The 22,770-nt window shown below is 39.9% G+C and overlaps 2 protein-coding genes across 3 annotated transcripts in view; one reads left to right on the top strand and one right to left on the bottom strand.

Annotated features, from left to right (window-relative positions):
- Positions 1-2,034, bottom strand: part of cryl1 (crystallin, lambda 1) — a 55,693-nt gene extending 53,659 nt beyond the window's left edge. The window contains exons 1-2 of the mRNA XM_053439110.1: positions 1,874-2,034; positions 969-1,076 (exon numbers count right to left, since the gene is read on the bottom strand). Of these exons, the coding sequence (XP_053295085.1) occupies positions 969-1,076; positions 1,874-1,914 (149 nt within the window). The 5' untranslated portion in view covers positions 1,915-2,034. The remainder of the gene's footprint in view (positions 1-968; positions 1,077-1,873) is intronic.
- A 315-nt stretch (positions 2,035-2,349) lies between these two features.
- On the top strand, positions 2,350-22,687 carry ift88 (intraflagellar transport 88 homolog). 2 transcript variants are annotated; one of them, XM_053439107.1, is made up of 24 exons: positions 2,350-2,547; positions 2,738-2,800; positions 3,571-3,630; positions 3,743-3,796; positions 3,965-4,028; positions 4,200-4,269; positions 4,517-4,607; positions 5,148-5,252; positions 5,354-5,456; positions 5,814-6,160; positions 6,448-6,518; positions 6,715-6,801; positions 7,899-7,998; positions 9,488-9,574; positions 9,697-9,883; positions 11,297-11,405; positions 11,553-11,703; positions 11,798-11,913; positions 12,266-12,318; positions 12,451-12,516; positions 12,634-12,740; positions 14,777-14,849; positions 21,524-21,631; positions 21,834-22,687. In XM_053439107.1, the coding sequence occupies exons 1-24, from the start codon at positions 2,467-2,469 to the stop codon at positions 21,953-21,955; spliced, it is 2,475 nt and encodes an 824-aa protein (XP_053295082.1). In that variant the 5' UTR covers positions 2,350-2,466; the 3' UTR covers positions 21,956-22,687. The 2 variants fall into 2 exon arrangements, with proteins under 2 accessions (XP_053295082.1, XP_053295083.1); XM_053439108.1 differs by lacking the exons at positions 21,524-21,631; positions 21,834-22,687 and adding an exon at positions 15,942-16,115.
- Positions 22,688-22,770: the final 83 nt, after the last annotated feature.

Here is a 22,770-nt window from a genome sequence, read left to right as displayed (position 1 = left end):
AAAATTCCTTTGTCATTCCACAGTAATGTTTAACCAGCGCTGACTTTGCTGGAAAACAGTTTAACCCTGAGCACGTGTTTGTTTATGTGCTCCTATAGTAAGAGGAAGCCCCTGTGCATGCAGTGGCCATGTGTCCTCTCTGTATGATCCGGTGGGAAGAACAGGATAGATTTTGGCCCTCAAGAGTCATGAAGTAAATGCTCCCTGAGTGACTCTCACCCTCTCCACCTCTCTCCCTGCTTTGCTTATATAGACAACTCTCTGCCTCAAATCCTAACTGTTCAGTTGCCTTTTAATGAGATAATCAGAGAACTTACCCTCCCTGTCTTACAGATAAATAACCATATGGCTGCACGTTATTGTCATTGTTGCTCGGACTGAAGCAGTGACTCAGCCGACTAGGTTTTTTACATACATGAACACATTGCCTCAAGACAAAAGGTGTTTTTAGCTGTACTGACCTAAATCAAGCACAGTAAAGGTGTTACATCTTAGATCTTGCAAGTGGATTTTTGGTGTCTCTTATCAGGGTTTACACCCAAATCCCCCATTGGCTAAAAGCCATAAAAATGTCATTCCCTCGTAATGTGAGAACATGGAAACATTAGGCAATATCTGGTCCACTTTCAATTTGAAATTTAAAAACTATGCAAGCTCCAGTGACCGGCCTATCTTATTAATGTATCTATCTGTAATGATTTGTACCCCCCTGATTATACATATGACAATAATGTGAAAACAAAAAGAAAAACACAAAGTACTGCTTGACCTATTGGGGTATTGACTCATCTACATTATAAGTTTCTTCTATGAAGTCAAGTGTTTTGGGTTTATAACAGGACCATGACAACAAGAGGAAATAGGAAACTTCCTTGGAAAAGTGGATTGCATATTACATTAATTAAAACTACATTACTGTTTTTCATATTATGCTCAACAAGAGTGCAGTGATGTGCACCGCGGCCGACCTGATCTCTGCGATGGCGTTAACAGCCTGTCCTGGCTGGTTGTCATAGATCTTCACGCTGTAGCCTCCGCTGGCAAACACCATAGCCCAGGAGCGACCAATCAGCCCACTGAAACAGGGACACACAATCACACACAGAAACTGAGGACATTAACTTTTCACTGAAAACTGTGTAATGTCACAGAAATCCCATAGACAGTCTGGGCAACCATTTCCCAGCCCTTCAAGGCAGTTGAGAGGTCAAATGCACAGTAAATGCGTTGCATCTTGTCTGGGCTCATTACTGTGGGTGAATTTGGAATGACTGTCTGCCCTTTGTCCGTTAACCCCCCCCCCCCCCCCCCCCTCACTGCACAAACATGCTGATCCAAGAATCCTTCTTGTTCCTGCCTCGTCACGTTGTTTACACAAGAGAATGATGTACGTTAATTTAACTAAATGAGGAGCAAACATCTGTCCGAGATGTTTTTTATTTGCTTTCCAGGGTAATGGGAGGTCACTTCAGAGGACTCCAGAGTTTAGCCTCAGAAATAATGAACAGGGCACAGACAGCAGGTTAAAATGAAGGCCTACATATAAACTTCTATTATCGAGACAACTCCATAAAGTGCTTTGTGGTTTGCCAGGCGTATAATTACAAATGAGTGAGAGTTTACACATATTGGGCAAAGCAGACTTGAGATCTAAGCACACACACACAGAATAATAGAGCATGAAACTGCACAATGCATTCACTGAACTTCAACTACGTGCAAAATCACACGTTACATCACAATTTGCAAAGAATAGATGACAGCAAGTCGAAAACTATCCACAACTAACATAATACATGGGAGTAAATATTAGCATTAACGAAAAACCAACGTGTCCTGACCATAGACCGTAGATAAAATGCTCTTGACTCACCTGCCGATGACGGTGATACTCTTCATGTCGGACTGGCTCATTTCTCAGGTATTATGGGCTCGGTTCGGACCTCTGATCACTAACTTTGCAGAAATAGAAAAAGAAACGGTTCTATCAAACCTGTAGCACCGCCCCTCTGGAGTCACACGCTTAAATACTACGGCAACCAAGAAGGTACAAAAACCCATGTGGTGCAATAATATATATAAATATAGATATTCCTCTCTGCATAAAATCCCTGAAAATAATTCGTTCTTTATATTTACATTAAGTTATTTTCTTAGTTTAAGATTCAATTCGAGTGAAACTCTGATTGTAACAGAAGCAGGGCTTGTGGGCTCCAGCTTGTATCCTGGCAACGGCAGAAATCAGCTCGAGCCAATCAAATTACTGCCAGACGATGATGGACGCGAGACTACCCAATCAGAAGCTTGGAAAAACAGTTGTCCCACCCATGCGGCTGGGAATTGTGGGACTGATCCGGTGAAACGACAACAAACGGACTTTTTGCTGCTACTCGGCGATGCTTAGTGTTTTCTTTCCACATTTATAGACTTGTCCTCCCCGCACCTCTCAAGAGGAGAAGAGGAGACATGGAGAACGTGCACCTGGCTCTGGAGGAGGAGGACCTTTACTCCGGCTACAACGACTACAATCCAACATTTGACTCCGAGGTAAGTTAGCAACTATGCTACATGATTGAGCCCAACTACTATTGATGTAGATTAGAATAACTTGAAACTACGCGGAATTATTTGACATAACGTTTTGCTTTTGAAGTTCTGTCACTGCATTGGTTGTTTATTGTGTGTGTGTGAAGAATACAGATTTGTTGTTATTAGCTAATTCCTACTGACTTTAAAGGAGCTGGAGAATGATGCAGGCTTCCAGCAAGCAGTGAGGACCAGTCATGGAAGAAGACCCCCGGTAAGTGCAGTCCTCTTCAGCCTGTGTGTGTTTTTAATGAACTTCCTTTAGTTGCCTCTTCGGGGGCTTTTCCATTTAAACACGGTGGTTTTGATGAAGCCCAAATCCTGGACCTGATGCTGAGAAACTGAATATTGAGGTCCTGGTTCAGAGTAAAATTTGAATTGTGGCTGGATTAAGATTAGAGTTAAAATGGGTTCGGGATGGATTGGCCATGGTTAAGTTTAAGGTTTAGTTAGGCTGATCAGTTAGTTATTTTATTGACACAAACAGATAAAACACTTGGGTCAAAACAATATGAAAATTATTGGGAAAAAAATATTATTTCAGCGATAGACTGATTCACCCCAAGTGTCTGAAGGAGAGGTACCGCAGGTCGTTCCTCCCTGCTGCAGAAAGACTGTGCAAACAACTAGACACACACATTATGGACTTTAACTCTGAATTTACTCTCTTAACTGTGCAATATTCATCCTGTCTGTGCAACACAATGATTCATGTGCAATGCATACGTGTACATATTCTGAAACTGCACATATGTTCTTGTTTTTAATCCGTTCATATTTTTATATATATTTTGGATTTTCTTACACCCTGAGTATTATCCTTACACTTAAATAATGTATTTTACTTAAGTATTAATTAGATAAATGATAAATATGAATGGAAGTCACTTCAGTTTTCTAACAGGGATAGCAGTGCATACTAAATGATGTCCCAATTGTAGTCTTTGTTCATAATGTAAAATTACCACGTCTTTGATTTGCCAGATGACTGCCAAATTTCCCGGCACCGCCATTGGAGCTCGGCCTTTAGCGACTTCATTTGGAGTAAGTACAGCGAGATACAGTGAAATTTAACAATGAAAATGTTTTTGTCTCATATTTGCACAATAAAAGATCTAGTCAAGTAAACAGGGCTCAATTATTTTGTTTCTTTAAGTCTCGAATCCCTATGACATCTTCAATGGGCAGACCTGTGACTGGAGCTGTGCAGGTGAGGGGGATTCAGTGATTCTATGCTCCCATATTCATCATTTTTAATTATTTTTTCCTTTTTAATGAAGAATATGGATACTTATAATTACGGATACTTTTTCAAAGTTTTTGGGGCAGTACCACATATTTAATCAAAGTTCATCAACCATCTCATATAATGTGACAGGACGGAGCCGCCCGACCAATGACTGCTGTAAGAGCCGCAGGTTACACCTCCTCCATGACTCGTGGTGAGTGAGATTCTTTTACTCAGTGTAGTTGGCTGGTTTGTCATTTATTTATTTATACCACTATTTGAAACCTAAGGATTTTTCCTCTGTGCGTTAATATCAATGATCTACTAAATGATCTACGAAAACAAACTGTAGCTCTAATAACTTTTTTTGTTTTTGTTTCTTTAGGCTCAAATTTTGACCCTCTGGGACAGTCCAGAGGCCCCGCCCCCTCTCTAGAGGCCAAGAATGAGGATACGTGAGTTGAACTTTTCACATTTCTTTCAAAAATATGACTGCATCATCCAAACATTAGCAGTGTGCAAGGGAGAGACTTTTGTAAAAGTGTTTAAAGGTGTTGTATAGAATCTTGAAAAAACTACAAACAATCAATCCAAGATACCATTTTCGATTGAAACTACAACTAATACATTTGATGGTTATAAAGCTTCATGCTTTCAAGCTACATGATCCCACATTGCATTTCTGTGCCTGTGATCTTTTAGGCCTGAGGAGAAGATCAAGATCCTGGAGAAGAAAGTGAATGACTTGATAGAAGAGAGCTGCATGGCACAGAGCATTGGAGCCTTACAACTGGTCAGACCCTGTTAAAGAATAACTTAGTGTTTAATAATATTGGCAGTTTAGATTTGGATGGGGGAGTAAATAGTGACAAGTGTCAACTCCAGCCGACAGGTCTGAGTATCAGGTGAAAGACAATCATCACAGGCTGTTCTATCAAATTCAGGACTGTTATAAAGCTTTCCGTTACCTAAAAAGGTGGATGAGCAAAAACCCCTGGTCAGTCTGAGATTGTAATAGTTTAAATCTAAACACTTTCTCAAAGTTATTTGTCAGCGTCAGCGGATGAACAGTATTTATCAGCCAAGTACCAAATTTACTGGCAAGGTATTTTTCATCTTGGACACAGATGTCGGCATAACTTCTTACGTATGTTTGAGTTTTTATGTGTGCATGTGTGTGTGTGTGTGTGTGTGTGTGTGTGTGTGTGTGTGTGTGTGTGTGTGTGTGTGTGTGTGTGTGTGTGTGTGTGTGTGTGTGTGTGTGTGTGTGTGTGTGTGTGTGTGTGTGTGTGTGTGTGTGTGTGTGTGTGTGTGTGTGTGTGATATTATTCAGTCACTTGAAAAAGGCAAGGAGGCAGGGAGGAAGGAGAGAGCACTGGTGAGACAGAGGGAACAGACCGGAAATGCTGAACACATCAATCTAGACCTCACCTACTCAGTAAGTATGTCTGTTGTATGTCACTGGTTGTTCTAAACCCTGAGCCGTCTGTGTTTGAAATTATTTGACTTCAAAATATTTAAAACTTCTGTCATTACCAGGTTTTGCTCAACCTTGCCAACCAGTATGAGAACAATGAAATGTACCCCGAGGCCCTAAACAGCTACCAGGTCATTGTGAAGAACAAGATGTTCAATAATGCAGGTAAGCAGACTCGTCACCTTCACACGGGTGACAGATGTGTTTAAGACTACGGCAACATCTTTCTGTCTAAAATATTGTTTTATAAACGGTTGCACATGGATAGGAATAAGAAGAACACAGAAAGAGGAAAAGATTGGTAACCAACAAACATCTATTATTAGGTTTGGGAACAAAGATAAAAATCACTATATCATTTAGTGTTTTATGATAAATGTGAACATGACTGAAACTGTTTGGCCCTCCAGCTTGTGTGTGCACTATCAATGTTTGAATTAACCCTAGACACTCTGTTACATGCTGCTTTTTATATTAGTCGTACTAGTTTTCCCTCACACAACATCTATGCTGTTCCTCCAGGCCGACTCAAGGTCAACATGGCCAACATCTACTTCAAACAGAAAAACTACCCCAAAGCCATCAAGTTCTATCGAATGGCGCTGGATCAGATCTCCAACGCTCACAAAGAAATGAGGATCAAGATCATGCAGAACATCGGCGTGGTCTTTGTTCGCATGGGTCAGTACTCGGATGCCATCACATCTTTCGAACACATCATGAGCGAGAGCCCCAACATTAAGACAGGCTTCAACCTCATCCTGTGCTACTACGCCATCGGTGACAGGGAGAGGATGAAGAAGGCCTTTCAGAAGCTCATTTCAGTCCCTCTGGGCATCGATGATGAAGACAAATACATCGCATCTAATGTGCGTAACAGTAAGATACTGTATAAACAAATGCAAACGTATTTAGTCTTCTCATAATGAATTGGAATTGTCCCCAAGCCCTTCCAACATAGTTGCTATGTGACTAAAAATGCAGGTTGTAGGGATTGACCAGGAATAACAATATGTTTAATTCGAAATTACTTTTCTTCTTTTGTTGGTCACTACAGACCATATAGAGAATATATTTACTTACAGTCAAGTGTTTGTGATCATTGAACATGATGCTCAAGGTCTGAAATCAAATGTTCTCCTGTTGACGCTTTCAGGATGACACCAGTTCCAATATGGTCACTGAGGCCATTAAGAATGACAAGCTTCACCAGATGGAGAGAGATCTGTAAGAAAGATTTACACAACAACATTTCTCTTCTATAATCATTGTCTTGGCTTTAACAAACCACTGAGACAAAAATACTGTCTCTTTGTCTCCCTGAGCAAAAATACAAGTATTGTTACATAATATACTCTCAATTTAATGTGTTTTTGTACCTTTGGCTTCCTGAATTCGGTTTATTTCCTCTTGCCTTACATAGAAAAGTCCTGGCTGAGAAATACATCATGACTGCAGCTAAACTCATCGCTCCAACTATTGAGACCTCCTTTGCCACTGGATTTGACTGGTTGGTTACGTTTCTTTCTTACAGTGTTTATTCATTGTAATATGACTCAAGCTCATAGACATCGCTTTAAAATATTAAAATTGTGGTTTGGTGACATAAGTGGGATAGGAGGTAGGTGACAACATTAACAGGAATATTTCTATGAATTAGTGTTCACTAAACCAGGCTTTAAATTGGCATTGATTTCCACCCTGTTTTGTAACTGAATGCAAATGTGAACACAAATAACTACAGGTCTATAGTTTTAAGATGTTTTGTGCATACGTTTGAACCACCAGATGGACCAGAACAGAACAGAGCAGTTTTAAGATGAATCTTCAAATCTCAGAGCAAAGTTTGAAAACAGCAGTTTCGCCTCTCGCTCAGGTGCTACTGAGACTGAGGCGCCAGCAAACGTGTTTAATATTTTTGATTGGGGAGTATTCGCGGCTGATTGCTGCTGCTGCAGTAAATGTCTATGAGGGAGGCGATGAACTGTTAAAAGAGGAGTGGAGCAAGTTTCCTCACTGCTTAAGAGGATTTTATTCTTATGACACGTCTTTGGTTGGAATTGAAAAAAGCTAGTTGTTCACCTGCCAGTGTATCTCATAGATGAGATCAACTTAATCAGCCATATTGTTCGAAAAATAAAAAATAAATAGCCACTGTAACACTGGCCGGTGAAGGAGACTTCTTACAAGCGTTTTGTTTATATTGAAAAGTTTAGATCTGAGTAATTCACTCAAATCAAAAACGGGCAAGGAACAGGCCAACATCTGATCTCATACTCAAGAAGGAACCCAGAGGAAGAATCAGAGAGAGCATGTGGTAAACAACCATGACAATCTGGCACTGTGGATTGCACAAGACAGGGAATAAACGGGGTTTACTGGCAGGACCACAGGGGCAGCTTGATTGGGTGCAGGTGAGTGACAGTAAAGTGACCAGGAACTGAAACGACAGCAAATGTTGGTGAGCAGACAAAATAAAACGCATGCACACATGAAAAAACTACCTTGACATAACAAATTTTACTTGATATTACCAGCACGCATCAAATGATCTGACAGGATATATAAAGTGTTACACTGAGCATGTTTGGTATCTTGTGTTTTCAGTTGTGTGGACATGGTGAAAAGTTCTCAGTACGTCGAGCTAGCCAACGATCTTGAGATCAACAAAGCCATCACCTATCTCAGACAGAAGGACTTCAACCAGGTGAGTTTGATTATTCTCAGCAGCATAAAGGGCAATACCACTCAATTTTGGCATCTCCCATGTTTGGTTTGTGGTGAGAGGAAGATTAACTACGGACTTCACCCACCATGCCACAATATTTGAACTCCAAGTTCGGAGTTGTAGGATTGAATAGAGCATGTACAAAGTGGCTTTCTCATAAGGTTAAATCAAGTTAGATCTTGCTAATATTTGCTATTTGTGTAACAAATTATATATTTGAGAACAGGCTGAATTTAACACAGTTACCAAGTGTAATGCAGTTACTGAGTTTTTAAACAAAATATTTGCTGTATCTATGTTTTGTATTCTCATTGTTGCTGAGCCACTTTTAAAGTTGCTGTCTCTATCAGAGTAGCAGTTAAATCTATACATTAAATCATTGAGTGGTATTTCCATGTGAGCATATTTGCCATGTTAATGGTCTGGTCTTTGCTGTCCTTTCACAGTATATATATTTGTTTCCATCTTATTATTATTTATATTTTTACAACATTGTGGTTCTGAGCAGTAATTGGTCAGCTCTGTTTGTGTGTATGACAGTTTTCTACTGCTGAGGCTGTTTCTACAGCTTCAGACCCAAAATTTCTGCTGCTCACTACCTCCATTCTCTCTTGCTTTTGTCTTGTTTCCTTCCCATCTGCATGCCTAAGGTTGAGGTATGTGTGCCTTCTGTTTCCATGTTTGATTGTGTTTTTTTGTTTTTTTGTTTTTGTTGACATGCCACTACCAAAGCATGCCTTCTACAAATAACAGCACTGCCAGGAGACGTTGAAGAAGCAGCTATTGCTTTAAAACCCCACAGATCAGTGAAGAGAATCTGGGGGCCTAAAGGAAATTCTAACCAAAATAAACCAGTGAGCTATCATGTAACTGCAGCTGTGCCTCTGGAGCTGTTAATATAAGAGATGACACCGAGCAGCTCCAATATCTCCACTGACAGTATTATAACTACAGTAGAGTCAACTGTCTTGTATCCCAGACTTTACACCCTCTGCATGTGTGTGGTGCTTTTGGGCTTGTCGAGCGACAGCGATGGTGGTGGTGGTAGTTGTGGTGTAAGCTGCAGCATCAGTGCAGCTTTAGCTTCTGTTTACACTCTAATACTGGTGGAATCTCTCCCTAGTAGGTTTACATTGGCTCAACTTAAATGGGAATGTGAAGATATTTTTGGAGGAAATGATGATCCAGTGGGTGTCTTTTTTTAATAATAATAAATATATTATTAATATCAACATTTGTAATGTAAGTAATATTGTTTGAATTGTCTTTTGCCAAAATCCTTCATGCAATGTTTAACTAGTTTTTCAGTGAATATATAATTTATTGAGCTTTTTTATTAAATAAAGTGTAATCAACATTAGTTTGGATGTGTGTAACATACTGGGGAGTAGTACAGTATTATAGTAATAAACTAGAGAAAAGCCAGTGTCAAATGTGTATTGATTAGCTTTTTTAAATATTTTGTCAGGCAGTTGAAACCCTGAAAACGTTTGAGAAGAAGGACAGCAGAGTGAAGAGCGCTGCCGCCACCAATCTTTCTTTCCTGCACTTCCTGGTAAGACTCTTCAATGTTTTTAATTTTAAACTGGACCATCCAGTTGTAAAGACGGTGGAGTTGCAGCCTCTATTCTCAGTGGTACCAGTAGATCCTTCCGTCTGACCTTTAACCTCCAACAGGAGAAGGAATATGATCAGGCTGAGCGCTACGCTGACCTTGCCATGAACGCCGATCGCTACAATCCAGCAGCACTGATCAACAAGGGCAACACCCTGTTCGTCAAACAGGACTATGAGAAGGCTGCAGAGTTCTACAAAGAAGCGCTGAGGAATGACTCCTCCTGCACCGAGGCCCTCTACAACCTGGGTAACACCTGCTTTTATTACATAGGAGCTCATTCATTCTTGACCACCGTGGATACCAAAGACTATTCAGGTTGTTAAACCTAAATTGGGAACATGATACTGACATTTCATCAGTGTGACGGGGTCTCTCTTAACAACTCCTCAAAGAGTGTGAAAACACAGGCGTAGTCAAAAATGTTGTTTCCAATTTATTTCAGCCGGCTCTCCAAGGTGCTCTCGTGGACATTTACAAAAAAAAAATACTCACAAACAAAATACGTTTAAATCAAATCTACAGGAAAAACTCATGTCCCATGCTCTCCTGAGCTCTGATGTTACCTCCTCTGTAACTGGATTCAGACTCCCCCTCAAGGGCTTTGAGCTGCCCTTTTAAACCTTAAACCCCTCCCCCCAGGCTTAATTACCAATTCAGACACATTTATATGTAAAACCAGTGCTTAGAACAAAAATTAAGAGTTTTCAATGACCTCCTTACATGTCATCAGATAAATCATCTTTAAACAAATCACATGACTTTGATAAACCAAATGGTATCAACCATAACCAGTACAACCCTTATTAAACATCTTTAGAAAAACCCAACCAGAAACTATTTAAACAAACAGGAAGTTGGGTCCGGTTTGTTCCGTCCAGCTTTACGCTGACGGCGCGCTGATCGCGCTGCCTCTCTAACCGCTGGTAAGTGTGTGTGTGTGTGTGTGTGTGTGTGTGTGTGTGTGTGTGTGTGTGTGTGTGTGTGTGTGTGTGTGTGTGTGTGTGTGTGTGTGTGTGTGTGTGTGTGTGTGTGTGTGTGTGTGTGTGTGTGTGTGTGTGTGTGTGTGTGTGTGTGTGTGTAAGCCAGATGCGGCGCTGCCGAGTGTTCACCCCACAGCTAAACAGAGTAGATGATGGTTAGATAGTGATCAAACAGGAATTGTTACAGGAAACGTGGAAATGTTTGTGCGCATGTGTGACTGCGGATGCGTGTGTGTGAAGACCGCTGGCGGTCAGTGGCGGAGCCGCTCCGTCACAATCAGCTTTTAAGTTGATGTTTTGAGCTTGTTTGCAAAAAGAGGTTTATTTACACATCCAGCAGCTCTGATCAACACATTTTGATTTGTGTAGGCCACCTGACGGACGTAATATTCGCTCATTTTAGCTTATTTTTTGATCTTCACTAATTCAATAAACCAAACAGTGAAGTTGTTTCCCGCATTGTTAAACAATGAGTTGAACATTTCTACAAAGAGCTACATATTCAGCTGATAATTCTGTCAGTTCATCACAGTGACGTCTTTCACATCAACACATTATTTCCACACTTTTTTTATAAATCCATTTTTATTATAAAAGTATTAGTTATAGCTGCTTTAAATTGTCTGTAGTCACTGTAGACTTAAAGTTAATGGTTTTTGTCTCCTTCCACTTGTACCAGGTCTATCCTATAAAAAACTGAATCGACTGGAGGAGGCTCTTGACTGCTTCCTGAAGCTCCATGCCATTCTTAGGAACAGTGCCCAGGTCATGTACCAGCTGGCTCATCTGTATCCTACTGATAACAAGTGATTGGGAATGTGCTTGTCTCTGTGGTATAAAGTGTAACTGCTTCAGACAGTTGGACCTCAGAGGGTTTTTTTTCAAACTCAATCCCAATATCAGCATCTCTTCGTCTTTGACTCACTGGGCCTCAGCTATGAGCTTCTGGAGGATTCCCAACAGGCCATCGAGTGGTTGATGCAGGTCATCAGTGTAACTCCCACAGACCCACAGGCACTGGCCAAGCTGGGGGAGCTGCACGATGGTGATGGGGACAAGTCCCAGGCCTTCCAGTACTACTATGAGGTACGAGAATTATACTTGAACGTTTCTCTGGACTTATTGATGAACACACATTTATATTAGTACTCTGATGTTGTTGGATTGTGTTGCTGTCAAGTCTTTTAGATACTTCCCCTCCAACATCGATGTGATTGAGTGGCTCGGAGCGTATTACATCGAGACTCAGTTTTGTGAAAAAGCTATTCAGTACTTTGAAAGAGCCACACTCATTCAGTAAGTAACAGAATTGACTTTACTTTAGAAGATAATACAAACCAAATAGATCTTTTTAAAAGTGATTATTCAACATATTGCTCAAACATTTGAGAGTATTTTTTGTTGAATAGACTCAGGAATTCATCTAAGTCATCTAAGAAGAAACCTTGTTTTAATGGTTGTGTTAAATTCTTTCAAAAGTTTGAAAGTTTCTCATCTGGAAGTAGTTTTTTTTTCATTAGAGCAAAAAGGACAGATTATTTGATTCTATTTGCCTCCCAGCTGAATTCAGAATTGACTTTTTACAATCCCTTTTAATTAATAGAACCTTTTCGATGCAGGATTGTGAAATTCTGTTATGTTTTCACAGACCAACACAGGTGAAGTGGCAGCTCATGGTTGCAAGCTGCTACAGAAGAAGTGGTAAGAATAATATTTTATGTAACTGAATATTTTCTTCCAGTTTGATACCGAAAACCTGATCATAAGCCTGTCTTCCCTGAGTGCTAGCTGAGTTTTACAATGAATTTAGCTCTTTTTCTTTTCCCTTTACAGGAAACTACCAGAAAGCTCTGGAAACATATAAAGACATCCACCACAAGTTTCCAGAAAATGTGGAATGTAATTCATCTCATTTGTTTCACACTTTTCATCCTAGCTCTGGAAAACTAAACATTACATAATCCACCGATCAGAGCGTGAAGAAAATATAAACCTCTTCTGTATGTCTGTGTTCAGGTCTGCGTTTCCTGGTGAGGCTGTGCACGGACATGGGACTGAATGAAGTCCAAGAATACGCCACCAAGCTGAAGAAGGTGGAGAAGATGAAGGAGATGAGAGAACAGGTACAGGTCTCTTGTGGCTTTTCTTGCAAGGAAGCATATTTTCTGCCCATTTTTATCATCACCTGAGGTTGTCAGATAGGTATTCACCCTTTCCACAGTCTATAAAAGCTTCTTACAGTTGGGTTTCTTGGGAAAATATATCACAAAGAAGCTATGCATTTTACATTTGAATTAAACAGAAGTTAAAAGGATCTCTGTAACTGACATCACTGAGCAGATGAAAATAACTGCAGAAATGCACTGACAAAACTTTATGACAAAAGATTCAGAGACCAGCCCTAAGTGTTTAATCAACAGTAGATTTGTTGCTTTTGAGAAAAACTGCAACATTGAAACCTATTGAACGGACACAGAGATTAAAGATATCCTGGATTACTATTTAAGCGTCCCGATGCTTCAAAATAAAACGCATTAATTATCAAATGGGTATCTTGACGTCATTTAGATTTACTCATTCAAACTAATCTTATATATTCAGCCGTGCGTTGAATTACATTGTACATCTGTTTATTAACATAATGCAGCTTCATAAATGACCAGCTTGTTCTGCAGTTCAACAAACGTGTTAGTCTTTCCCTCTTGTCTTGGCATCCTGTCGCCTTTTCTGGACAAGATCACGCTGATTGAAGACATAGACTTGTCCTTTTGCCATGAAGTTACCACAGCTTCAGAAATGCACCAGTAAAAGGCAGTTTTTTTTCTCCTGTTGATTTTTCCTCAAATCAGGGTTGAGAAGAGGACAGCCACTTCACAGCTGTTTAACACCTGGCTGACACGAACGCTGGGTCATTAGCTGTTGTGTTAGAGAAATCAAACACAACAACGAGAATAGCCCTCTTAATTCATCAAGTTGCACCAAATTGCACACATTACAGATATCAGTCCCATTTAAGATCAATAAATTATTCCCTGAGAAATTGGTAAAAAACTTTTAAAATGTCCTCACAATGTCGAGAGAGTTTTTTTTTTACTGGATCTGCCCCAAGAAAGACAAAGCAAAGTCCTGGGTGGAGGAAACTAACATCAGATGTATACGATCTGATGCTACGTGCTGTTGCTTGTGATGTTCTACATTATTATTATTTAGGATTTTCACTCCATTCAGCTCAAAGCTGAAAAAAACTCTCCCCCAAAACAGCCCCAAATTCCAACTAATTTCAATTATTTCAGCTGTGCATCCTTATCTTGAAGGAAGGTTTAATTAATATCTGTGGTGGCTGTAAGATTTATGACTCCACACCAAAAATAGATGACAGTGCTGTGATCTACAAAACTGTAGCAGCTCTGGGGTCAGTCGAGTTTGGAAGAAGACAGAGTAACAGAACCTTGTGCCGTGATCCTGTGGAGATTTTTATCAGGGCCAGGAACAGATGAGACGGAGGATTTTGTCAAATCAAAACCAGCTGCTCTTAAATCAGCCCAGAGACGCTGCTGGATCAGAGTAACGTTTCTACAGAGAGACAGACGGAGCCAGAGGGTTGACTCAATATTCCCAGACATCTCCAAACTGAGTGACAGCAAAAAAACAACCGATCCTGCTAATGGGACTGCATAGTTTATGAAATGATGAATGAGGGAATGATTTGAGGAAAGATATGAGGAATATTAAATCACAGTTCTCATGCTAAGTGTGTTCTTTTTTTTCATGGTATTCCCCCTGTCACATTTTGTTTTGTCTCCAACTTTACTTATAACTAATCATTGCTGTGGATCGACTCCACCATCTAGGTTATCTGCACAAACTGGAAATTTAAGACTTGATATATGACATTTATATTAACCTCTTAATACTTAGCTGTCAATTTCCATAATGTTTTTATGTCAATGTTTATACTTAGAATTTTTGTTTTAAGTAAATAGTTTTCATGCCAATAGAAATGACTAAACCAATGAGAGACAAAAGCAGAGACAAATAAAGAGAGAGGGAAACAGCCACATAGGCTGAGCAATGGGTAAAAAATGTGACATCAGAAAGGTGAACATGATTTAAAAACTAATAAAAGCAAAGACTTATTGTTATTTCTCTCCTCCTGAAGAGAGTGAAGTCGGGCAGAGAGGGAAGCGCCCGAGGTCGGAGAGAAGGCAGAGAGGGCAGTGGTGGGAGTGCCGGTAAGTCCGTCACCATAAGATTTACAAGATTCCTACTGTGGCCTCAGGTAGAAACATATCGTCCAATATTCTGATCACTGGTTTCCACATTATTAATGGTTTGTAGCCCTGGGACAGTAGTAATCTATAGATTAGATTAGATTAGATTTCTTTATTTATCCACACAATGGGGAAATTTACTTGTTACAGCAATAAAGAAAAACAGAATTAAAGTAACAGTGCCGAAGCACAATAAAAAAGATCACAATATGCATACTACTAAAACTACACATAATAAGAGTACAGACAACAAACAAACTGCAAAACAGACACTGTGCAAAAGCAGGTGCTGGGGATAAAGTGGAATGATGTAAGTGTTATTGTAATGAAAACAAAAATATTATAAGTAATATTGCAACAGTAGTGACCATGATACAGAAAAATAATTAAAAAGTAAGTGACCATAATATAAATAATACTACAACATAGCATACTGGAAATATAAATAATGCAATGTAACCATTAACAAGTGAAAAGTCAGACATCTGTAGTAACCTTGATAATTAACCATTTAACCATGAGTTTATATATTGATAGTATAGGTAGAGCTCTGTTCTGAACGCCAGTCTTCAGTGCAGTACAGTTTGAAATACAATCAAATATATTGGGAAAGTCTTTATTGTCACTGTCTTGGAGAAACCATTACAATGAAATTAGAGATGCTACTTTTGAAACCGATCTTACAAATGTACAAAAAAAAAACAGTTTAAAATCCAACAAAAGACATACAGTTGCAATCAGAAATATTCAACCCCCCAAAGATTTTAAGGATTTATCAATTATTTATCAATTAAAGAATCTTGCTCTTTGAGCAAGATTCTGCTTCGGATGACTTCTTTATGAGTTGAGTGATACAGAAAATCAACACGGAAAATGCATGATGTAGTATTTGTGTGTAGCAGTATATTTTGTTAAGATAGCCATGTCACAATTATTCAACCCCTATATAATATTGTTCTTTTTAAAGCTGTCTGACAGTTTTTTTGTCCTAAAGTTGAGTTGAAACATTATTAAGCCTTTGGGAACTCTATACTGATCCTTCATTTGCTTCAGCTGTGATGCATATATAAACCCCACCCATGAAGGTAGTCAAGGTGATTTGCAATCATGGGAAAGACAAAGGAGCTTCCACAAAAGCTGAGAGAGGAGATCATTTCATCAGACCTGAAAGGCCTTGGGTAGAAGAAGATCAGGATGACCTGATGAAGGCTGGTACAAGTGCGTCAGTGGCAACTATAAGACGTGCACTGAATAAAAAAGGACCTCATGGCGTGTGAAAGGCCAGGCTTAGGACCAGAAGAATACCATCCCCACAGTCCAGCATGGAGGTTGGTCAAAGATGATGTTGGGCTTTTTTTCTGCGGCAGGAACTAGCAATCTTTATTGTGTACATGGCATCATGGATTCACAGAAATACCAGGCTATTTTAAAGAGGAATGTGATGCCTTCTGTTGACAAATTAAACCTTGGTGATCATTGGACTTTCCAGCAAGACAATGATCCAAAGCAAAACCTCCAAGTCCACCAAAGCTTGGTTGAGAAAAAGATCCTGGAACATCCTGGAGTGAGATTCACAGTCACCAGATTCAAATTTGATTGAAAATCTTTGGTGGGATTTAAAGAAGGCAGTTGCAGCATGGAAGCCATCAAACAGCACTGATCTAGAGGCTTTTGCACTTGAAAAATGGGCAAAGATTCCAATCGAGAGGTGTAAGAAGCTTGTCCGCACTTACCGAAAACATTTTTTAGAAGTTATAAAAGCTAGAGGATGAGCCACAAAGTACTGAAGCTGGGGGGTTGAATAATACTGCACATGCACATGTGTTGAAAGAGTTACATTTTTCATTTGAACTTCAAAGTTAAGTCAACTTCTGTTGTCAAAATAACTAAAATACGCATCAATAAATATCTTTTGTTGTTTGATGAGGTTTTTTTGTCATTTATTGTCATTATCTGTCATCCACATCACTATAATGTCTATTAAGGTGAGGGGGTTGAATATTTCTGATTGCAACTGTAACCAATAAATACAAGAATAGTAAATACTTTAAAATAGAGGAATAACAAACAGTGTATTGATTTAAATTATAATGGAGCCAAATTTAGGCTTTACTTTTAGGGTAGGTATGAAATCAGCTATTGTATTGAAACATGGCTCAATCAAAAGGAATAAGTTTTAGATTCTTTATTTATTTAGCGTGATGTTAATTTTAATTAGAGCTGATAATCAACACTTCTCTGCCTCGTTAGTGTTTTTAAGTTCATATATTTTATATGTCAACGCTTCTGTCTCTCCTTCATCTGCCGCTCACACATGCTGCTCATCATTAGGCCCCTCCACATCTGTCCTCGCCTCTCCTAAGAAGGCCAGAGTTATGGGTAAACCTCTGTCATCACCCTTGACCCCTATGTTTTAGATATATAGATAGATAGATATGTACTCTATTGATCGCAAATTGGAAAAGTTTTTTGTTACAGCAGGGTGACAAGGGTATTGCGATATGAACTTGTCCCATCTGCTAACATGAAGGAGGTGGGCTTTATGAACTGTACTGCAGGCAGCCACCAGAGGGCGATAGAGATGACTTGGCTTAGCTTTTGGCAAGCCTTAATTTCGTCCATGTTTGTATCCAGTCTGAGATCCGTAATGATGACAACGATGTGATAGTTTAGAAGTTTTAGAAGTCTGACGACACAGAGGTCACAGCAGACACCTGAGAAGTCTAACACACACACACACGCACACACGCACACACACACACACAGTTTTCACTCCCTCACTACAGATCCACAACAAACACAGACATACACTTTGGATTGGCTCCGACACTGGAACGCTGGCTCCTCTGCAACTTTTTAATGAAATCCAGACAAACTACAGCGCTGCCAAAAACCAGGCCCAGCTTTGCTCTGCTATGCAACTTCATGTCTGTAGTGTCCTGTAATGTGGTGAAACATATATCTATAAATCAGACACCTGTTAATGTTCATCCCGCTCCATCCTGCCAACACTCCCATTATTCCCCAGTGTCATTATAAATTAAGTTAGATTAGAAAAACTCAAACTCGTGGGTTTTTAATGCCTGACAGTTCTGTAGTGCCCGAGTTGTAACTGGATCTGTTAAAACGAACTGTTCCTGGTGGTTTTTCAACACAACCTTATATGTCTAATTGTCTCAAATTGGTTACAACAGAAGTTGTTTAACTAAACCCCAAACTCTTCTCTTACTTACTTACGCACATCAGAGGACGTCAAAGCAGGTGAGAGGGGGAACGTGTTGAGATAAGAATTGAACTCTCGTTGCACATGTCATACTTGTTTCCTCTTTCTTTGCTGTTTATTTCCTTTTCTCTATCCGTTTACATTTTTTCAATCCATCTCTTTAATCTTTCTTTTTGTTTCTCTCTCTGGCTCTTCCGATCTCCATCTGTATTCTCACTGTGCTTCCTCTTTGCTGCGCAGTTGCCCAGGCTGAGTCTAAACAACTCAGTCCACTGTTGGACTCGGGGAAAGGTATGTGAGATTATTACTCAGAAACGATAAAGTGAAACCTGCTGGATGATAAATAGGTTCCTCTAGCCAATTGTTCATTAGAGATGTGGACAGGGAGAACTCAGACACCAGAGCTCAATAATTTCATCCTAGTGATTTTCAAACATCTGAGATAAATCTACAACTTACTAAACTGCTCAAGAGAAACACTGAGAATTATTATTTTATCTTGACTAAGTCTTTGAACATGAAGTGTGTAGTTGATTCAGTTAGAAATTGATCTTCACCTCTTTTGCCCCCCTGTGCAGAACAAATCAAACTTCGGTTGAGTATTTTTTGCGTAATTCTGCTCACTAACGATCGCAGACAAAAACATAAACTACTTGGCAGAGGTTTATACATAAAAAAATAAAAGTAAATGGGGCTGACCTGCTCTCAAACCACATCGGGATCCTACAGTCTGTGGCTTCTGTGTTTTAGGTGTGCCAGCTTACAATAAAATAACATGTTAAGACTTCAAGACTTCTTTACTTGCCTCATCTCATGCATTAGCATACAATCAAAAATAAAATACTGCTCCTCCTATACCTACAGTTTACACAAGTCAGAAAGAGAATAATACTAAGGGACAAATTTAAAAACTTATCTCAAAACACTTTCCTTTGCTTTATATCAGTAATATAATAAAAAATATACTGCGTGCGCAGTGGTCCTAGGAGAGAAATCATCGTCTGTTTACGACTTAAAACCATCTCAGTTCCAAACAGACACTTTCAGTTTCCCCGAGGTAAACGCACAAGATAAGAAACCTGACTATAGAGTTATGGTCAAAACTCAAGAGGCCGGTTCAGAAATCTTCTGACAGGCAGCTGTGATGTCGGACTGCGGTCGGTGTTTGCACTAAATGCTCCCACAGAGGAGGAGGGAGGCAGGGAGGGATCGCACAAACCTCTTTCAGATTTCTGAGAAAATCTTGAGTGCACCTGAGAGTTTTCCTTATTTTCTGTCAAGTCTGCTTAGTCGCAGCACTGTGTGTGTGTGTGTGTGTGTGTGTGTGTGTGTGTGTGTGTGTGTGTGTGTGTGTGTGTGTGTGTGTGTGTGTGTGTGTGTGTGTGTGTGTGTGTGTGTGTGTGTCCTCGTTTTCTCACACATCCAAACCTGCATCATTTCTAGATGTGAATCTGGGAAAAGCCACAGAGCAAGAGAAAGGTGTGTCACCCTATTGTATTTTCGGGATCATATTCTCACTGTTTAAATAAATACATTTCTTAACTCTAGGGTTGCACCCATGTTGGGTTTTTGAAGACTATATTTGAACCCGTCTTAGCTCACGTAATCTTTCAAGGGTTTTTCCGGATAACTTTGGGCAGGAAAGTGCGTTTGAAAAGCCAGAAAGTTGACTCACTGATACTGATCAACACTCCTATTGAACCCTTACAGAAATATGGTGTCTATTCTCACTGTAGAGGCATAAAAAACACACGCATCTCAGCTTTAATCATGGAAACTATTACACAAGATTCACTTAAGGTCTGGCTTTCGACCTGTCGTGTCATCCCTGTTTTCCGTGTCTCTCAGTTGTGCATAATAAAAAAAGAGAAATGCAGCTGAGACCGTACTGGGGAGAAGAAAAGTACATTTTCCAGCAGAGGTTTCAGTTTGCCAGCAGTTTGCGAGGCCTCGTGTGAGATGTTCAAGAACGTGTGCGAAGGTGGAACATCGGGCCGCCTCCCTCTCTTTCCTGTTTTTCCGCTTTCTGCCATTGCACCCGTCCGCCTCCTTGGCTACCTGGCAGCCAGATGTGGGCTGCTGCTGCTGTCTGTAATCACGTCTGTCCTTCAGAATCACTGCAGCACTTTGTCAGTGTGTCATCTGAGCCTGGAGCATAAACACATTCATTACATCTCCTGAAGAGTACCAGCTCTGTGTCTAAGATGATTCGGACCCGAGCTGGTGCTGGCACTCAGCGTCTTGCTAAAGGGCACTTCAGATTGGTACAGGGATTGAACCAGGTGCATTGTGGTGTTATCTACACATTTAATGAATGTTTTATCCATCAGTTGAGGCAGATCATGAATATTATAGTAAAACAGTTGTATAATATAAATGTTATGTTATAATTGTTGACTAGCACTTAAAATATCCTGCTAACCTCTACAGTACAGTTTATAACATTTATCAAATGTCCTTACATATTGCTTATTAATGCTGAATAATGTGATACTTCGATAAAATAGACCATGAGAGTAGAGCCTCTGCTCTTTCGTGTCGATTGGGGCCAGTTGACGTAGTTGGGGCATGTTTGCAGGAAGAACCCTGGGCGCCTTCCACACCAAACTGGTGGGGACCATGGGGTAGACACAGAATTCACTGGTGGGATAAATATCCCGTCTGGTCTTGGAACGTCTCGGAACTCCCAGGAGAAGGTGGGAAGCGTAGTTTGGTAGAGGGATGTCTGGAACACTCTGTTTAGCCTGCTGCAAACACGAGCTGACCTTGGATAAGAGATGGATGGATGCATGGATGCATAGGTTTCTTGTGAAACTGATTTGTAGCATATTTAATAAGACAATAAGAAATGATCCATCACCTACAATAAGCAAATCCCCTTCACCAATTCACTGACTCTTCTGTAATGGACACTCGTTTACTTAGAAATGAGAAGTAAATTTAGCTTTTGACACTTTCTCATCATACAGCGGATACATACTCAAGAGTCAGACTCAAATAAAATGTCAGACATTAAATATACTGTATTCAGCAAACAGGGAGAGATTTCAGACAGTTTATGTTGTTTGAAAATCATTTAACCCATGTCAACTTTTATATATTTTAAGACATTAAAAAATATTCAGCTTATAAGACAAGGAAGCAAATATACTTGTGCGCACACACACACACACACAACACATGCATACACACACACTCACTCACTTCATAACTCACAGTATGTGTGAAATGAAATTCTCACATCTCCGTCATGTTGACTTGTGAGAAAGTCTAGTTTCAGTTTGACCTCTGTTTGACTTCATCCCTGCAGTTTTTGAGATTGTTAAGGTTGTCATTGACGTTTCTTAATATCTGAAGCAGAGACTATGACTGGTTTGCTAAATTCAAGTGTGTGTGTTTGTGTTTTGTGCAGACAGCAACCACAGCAGCAACAGCGCTAAGGGAGAGCGGCTGAGCGCCAGGATGAGGTCACTTCCTGCTTCCAACGAGCCCTACGAGGCCAACAGCCCAAAAGAACTGGGTGAGGAAAACACATTTTCTCCAAGTCTTCACCTCTGAAATCCCTGACTTTTACTTTCATTTTTGAAGCATTTATGTTCTTTGGCTTCCTGGATGATGTGAGAAAACACGTAGAAACGGAAGTGTTAGTACAAACACTAGGAATGACTGGTAATAGGAAATGGGGCCATAATGAGTAAATCTTCTGTTGCTGTCGTGTGTAGATGCGTCCTACGTGGATCCCCTGGGGCCTCAGATGGAGAGGCCGAAGACGGGGGCCAAGAAGCGAGTGGAGGATGACGACTTTGCGGATGAAGAGCTGGGAGACGACCTGCTGCCCGAGTAGCTGCATAATGTCTTTTACATTTTCGACCTTTTACATGGTAAACACTTTACTTTTCACGGTTATGGTCCAAATGAATGTTTACATCAGCCGTGCAGAAGTCTGATGTCTTCACCCCTGTCACATTCGGAAAAGTAAATATTTATACATGTGTATTTAGTAGAGGAATACTTACACACATAAAGACTTATATACATGGACTGATTGCAAAATGTTGCGGCTCAGTATTTTGCACAGCTTTGTTGTTGTTTTTTCCACCAGCACAATGAAACAGACATTTGACAGCAACAGTGACGCTTAACTTAAATTTGAACCTGTGTAGATGAATTATGTTATATTATATTATCTTGGACGTCTTGTTCTGGCCCATGAGTAAATGTGTTGCGCAGGTTATTCAGAGTGGATTTGAACTTCTGCCAAAAAGCGACAAGGATGAAATGTTGCATCTTCATCCTCACGTCACCTTTTTCCTTGTCAACCCAGTGCTGGAGCCAAGCAATGACAGACATGACATTTTTTTCTGACAGCGCTGTATGTTTCCATGTGTGACCCTGGGAACTCTCTGGAGAATCCATCAGCACAACACTTCACCAGACTCATGTAATAAATCCATTACATGAGTTTAGTGTTGTAATTTGTACCAAAATGTTTATTTGTAGTATAATATTTATATTTTCTTGTTTGTTCAATCATTGTTTGCTAAGTATACGATTAAAAGAGACAATATTTATGTAACATTTAACGATGGGAGAGTTTTTTTCTAAACAGAACGTAAAATGTTTTTTGTTTCTCATTTTATCAACCACTCAAAGTGCATT

The sequence above is a fragment of the Pleuronectes platessa genome, chromosome 14 (assembly GCF_947347685.1).
Source record: "Pleuronectes platessa chromosome 14, fPlePla1.1, whole genome shotgun sequence".
Lineage (NCBI taxonomy): Eukaryota > Metazoa > Chordata > Actinopteri > Pleuronectiformes > Pleuronectidae > Pleuronectes > Pleuronectes platessa.
The sequence above is the reverse complement of the archived record's forward strand: the minus strand, read 5'-3'. Positions and strand labels throughout refer to the sequence as shown.

Excerpts from the sequence above, each read along its gene's own strand:
- ift88 (XM_053439107.1), top strand. The coding sequence starts at position 2,467 with ATGGAGAACGTGCACCTGGCTCTGGAGGAGGAGGACCTTTACTCCGGC. Across the intron at positions 3,797-3,964 it reads CTGTGACTGGAGCTGTGCAG|GACGGAGCCGCCCGACCAAT; the intron begins GTGAGGGGGATT and ends ATAATGTGACAG. Across the intron at positions 4,270-4,516 it reads GAGGCCAAGAATGAGGATAC|GCCTGAGGAGAAGATCAAGA; the intron begins GTGAGTTGAACT and ends GTGATCTTTTAG.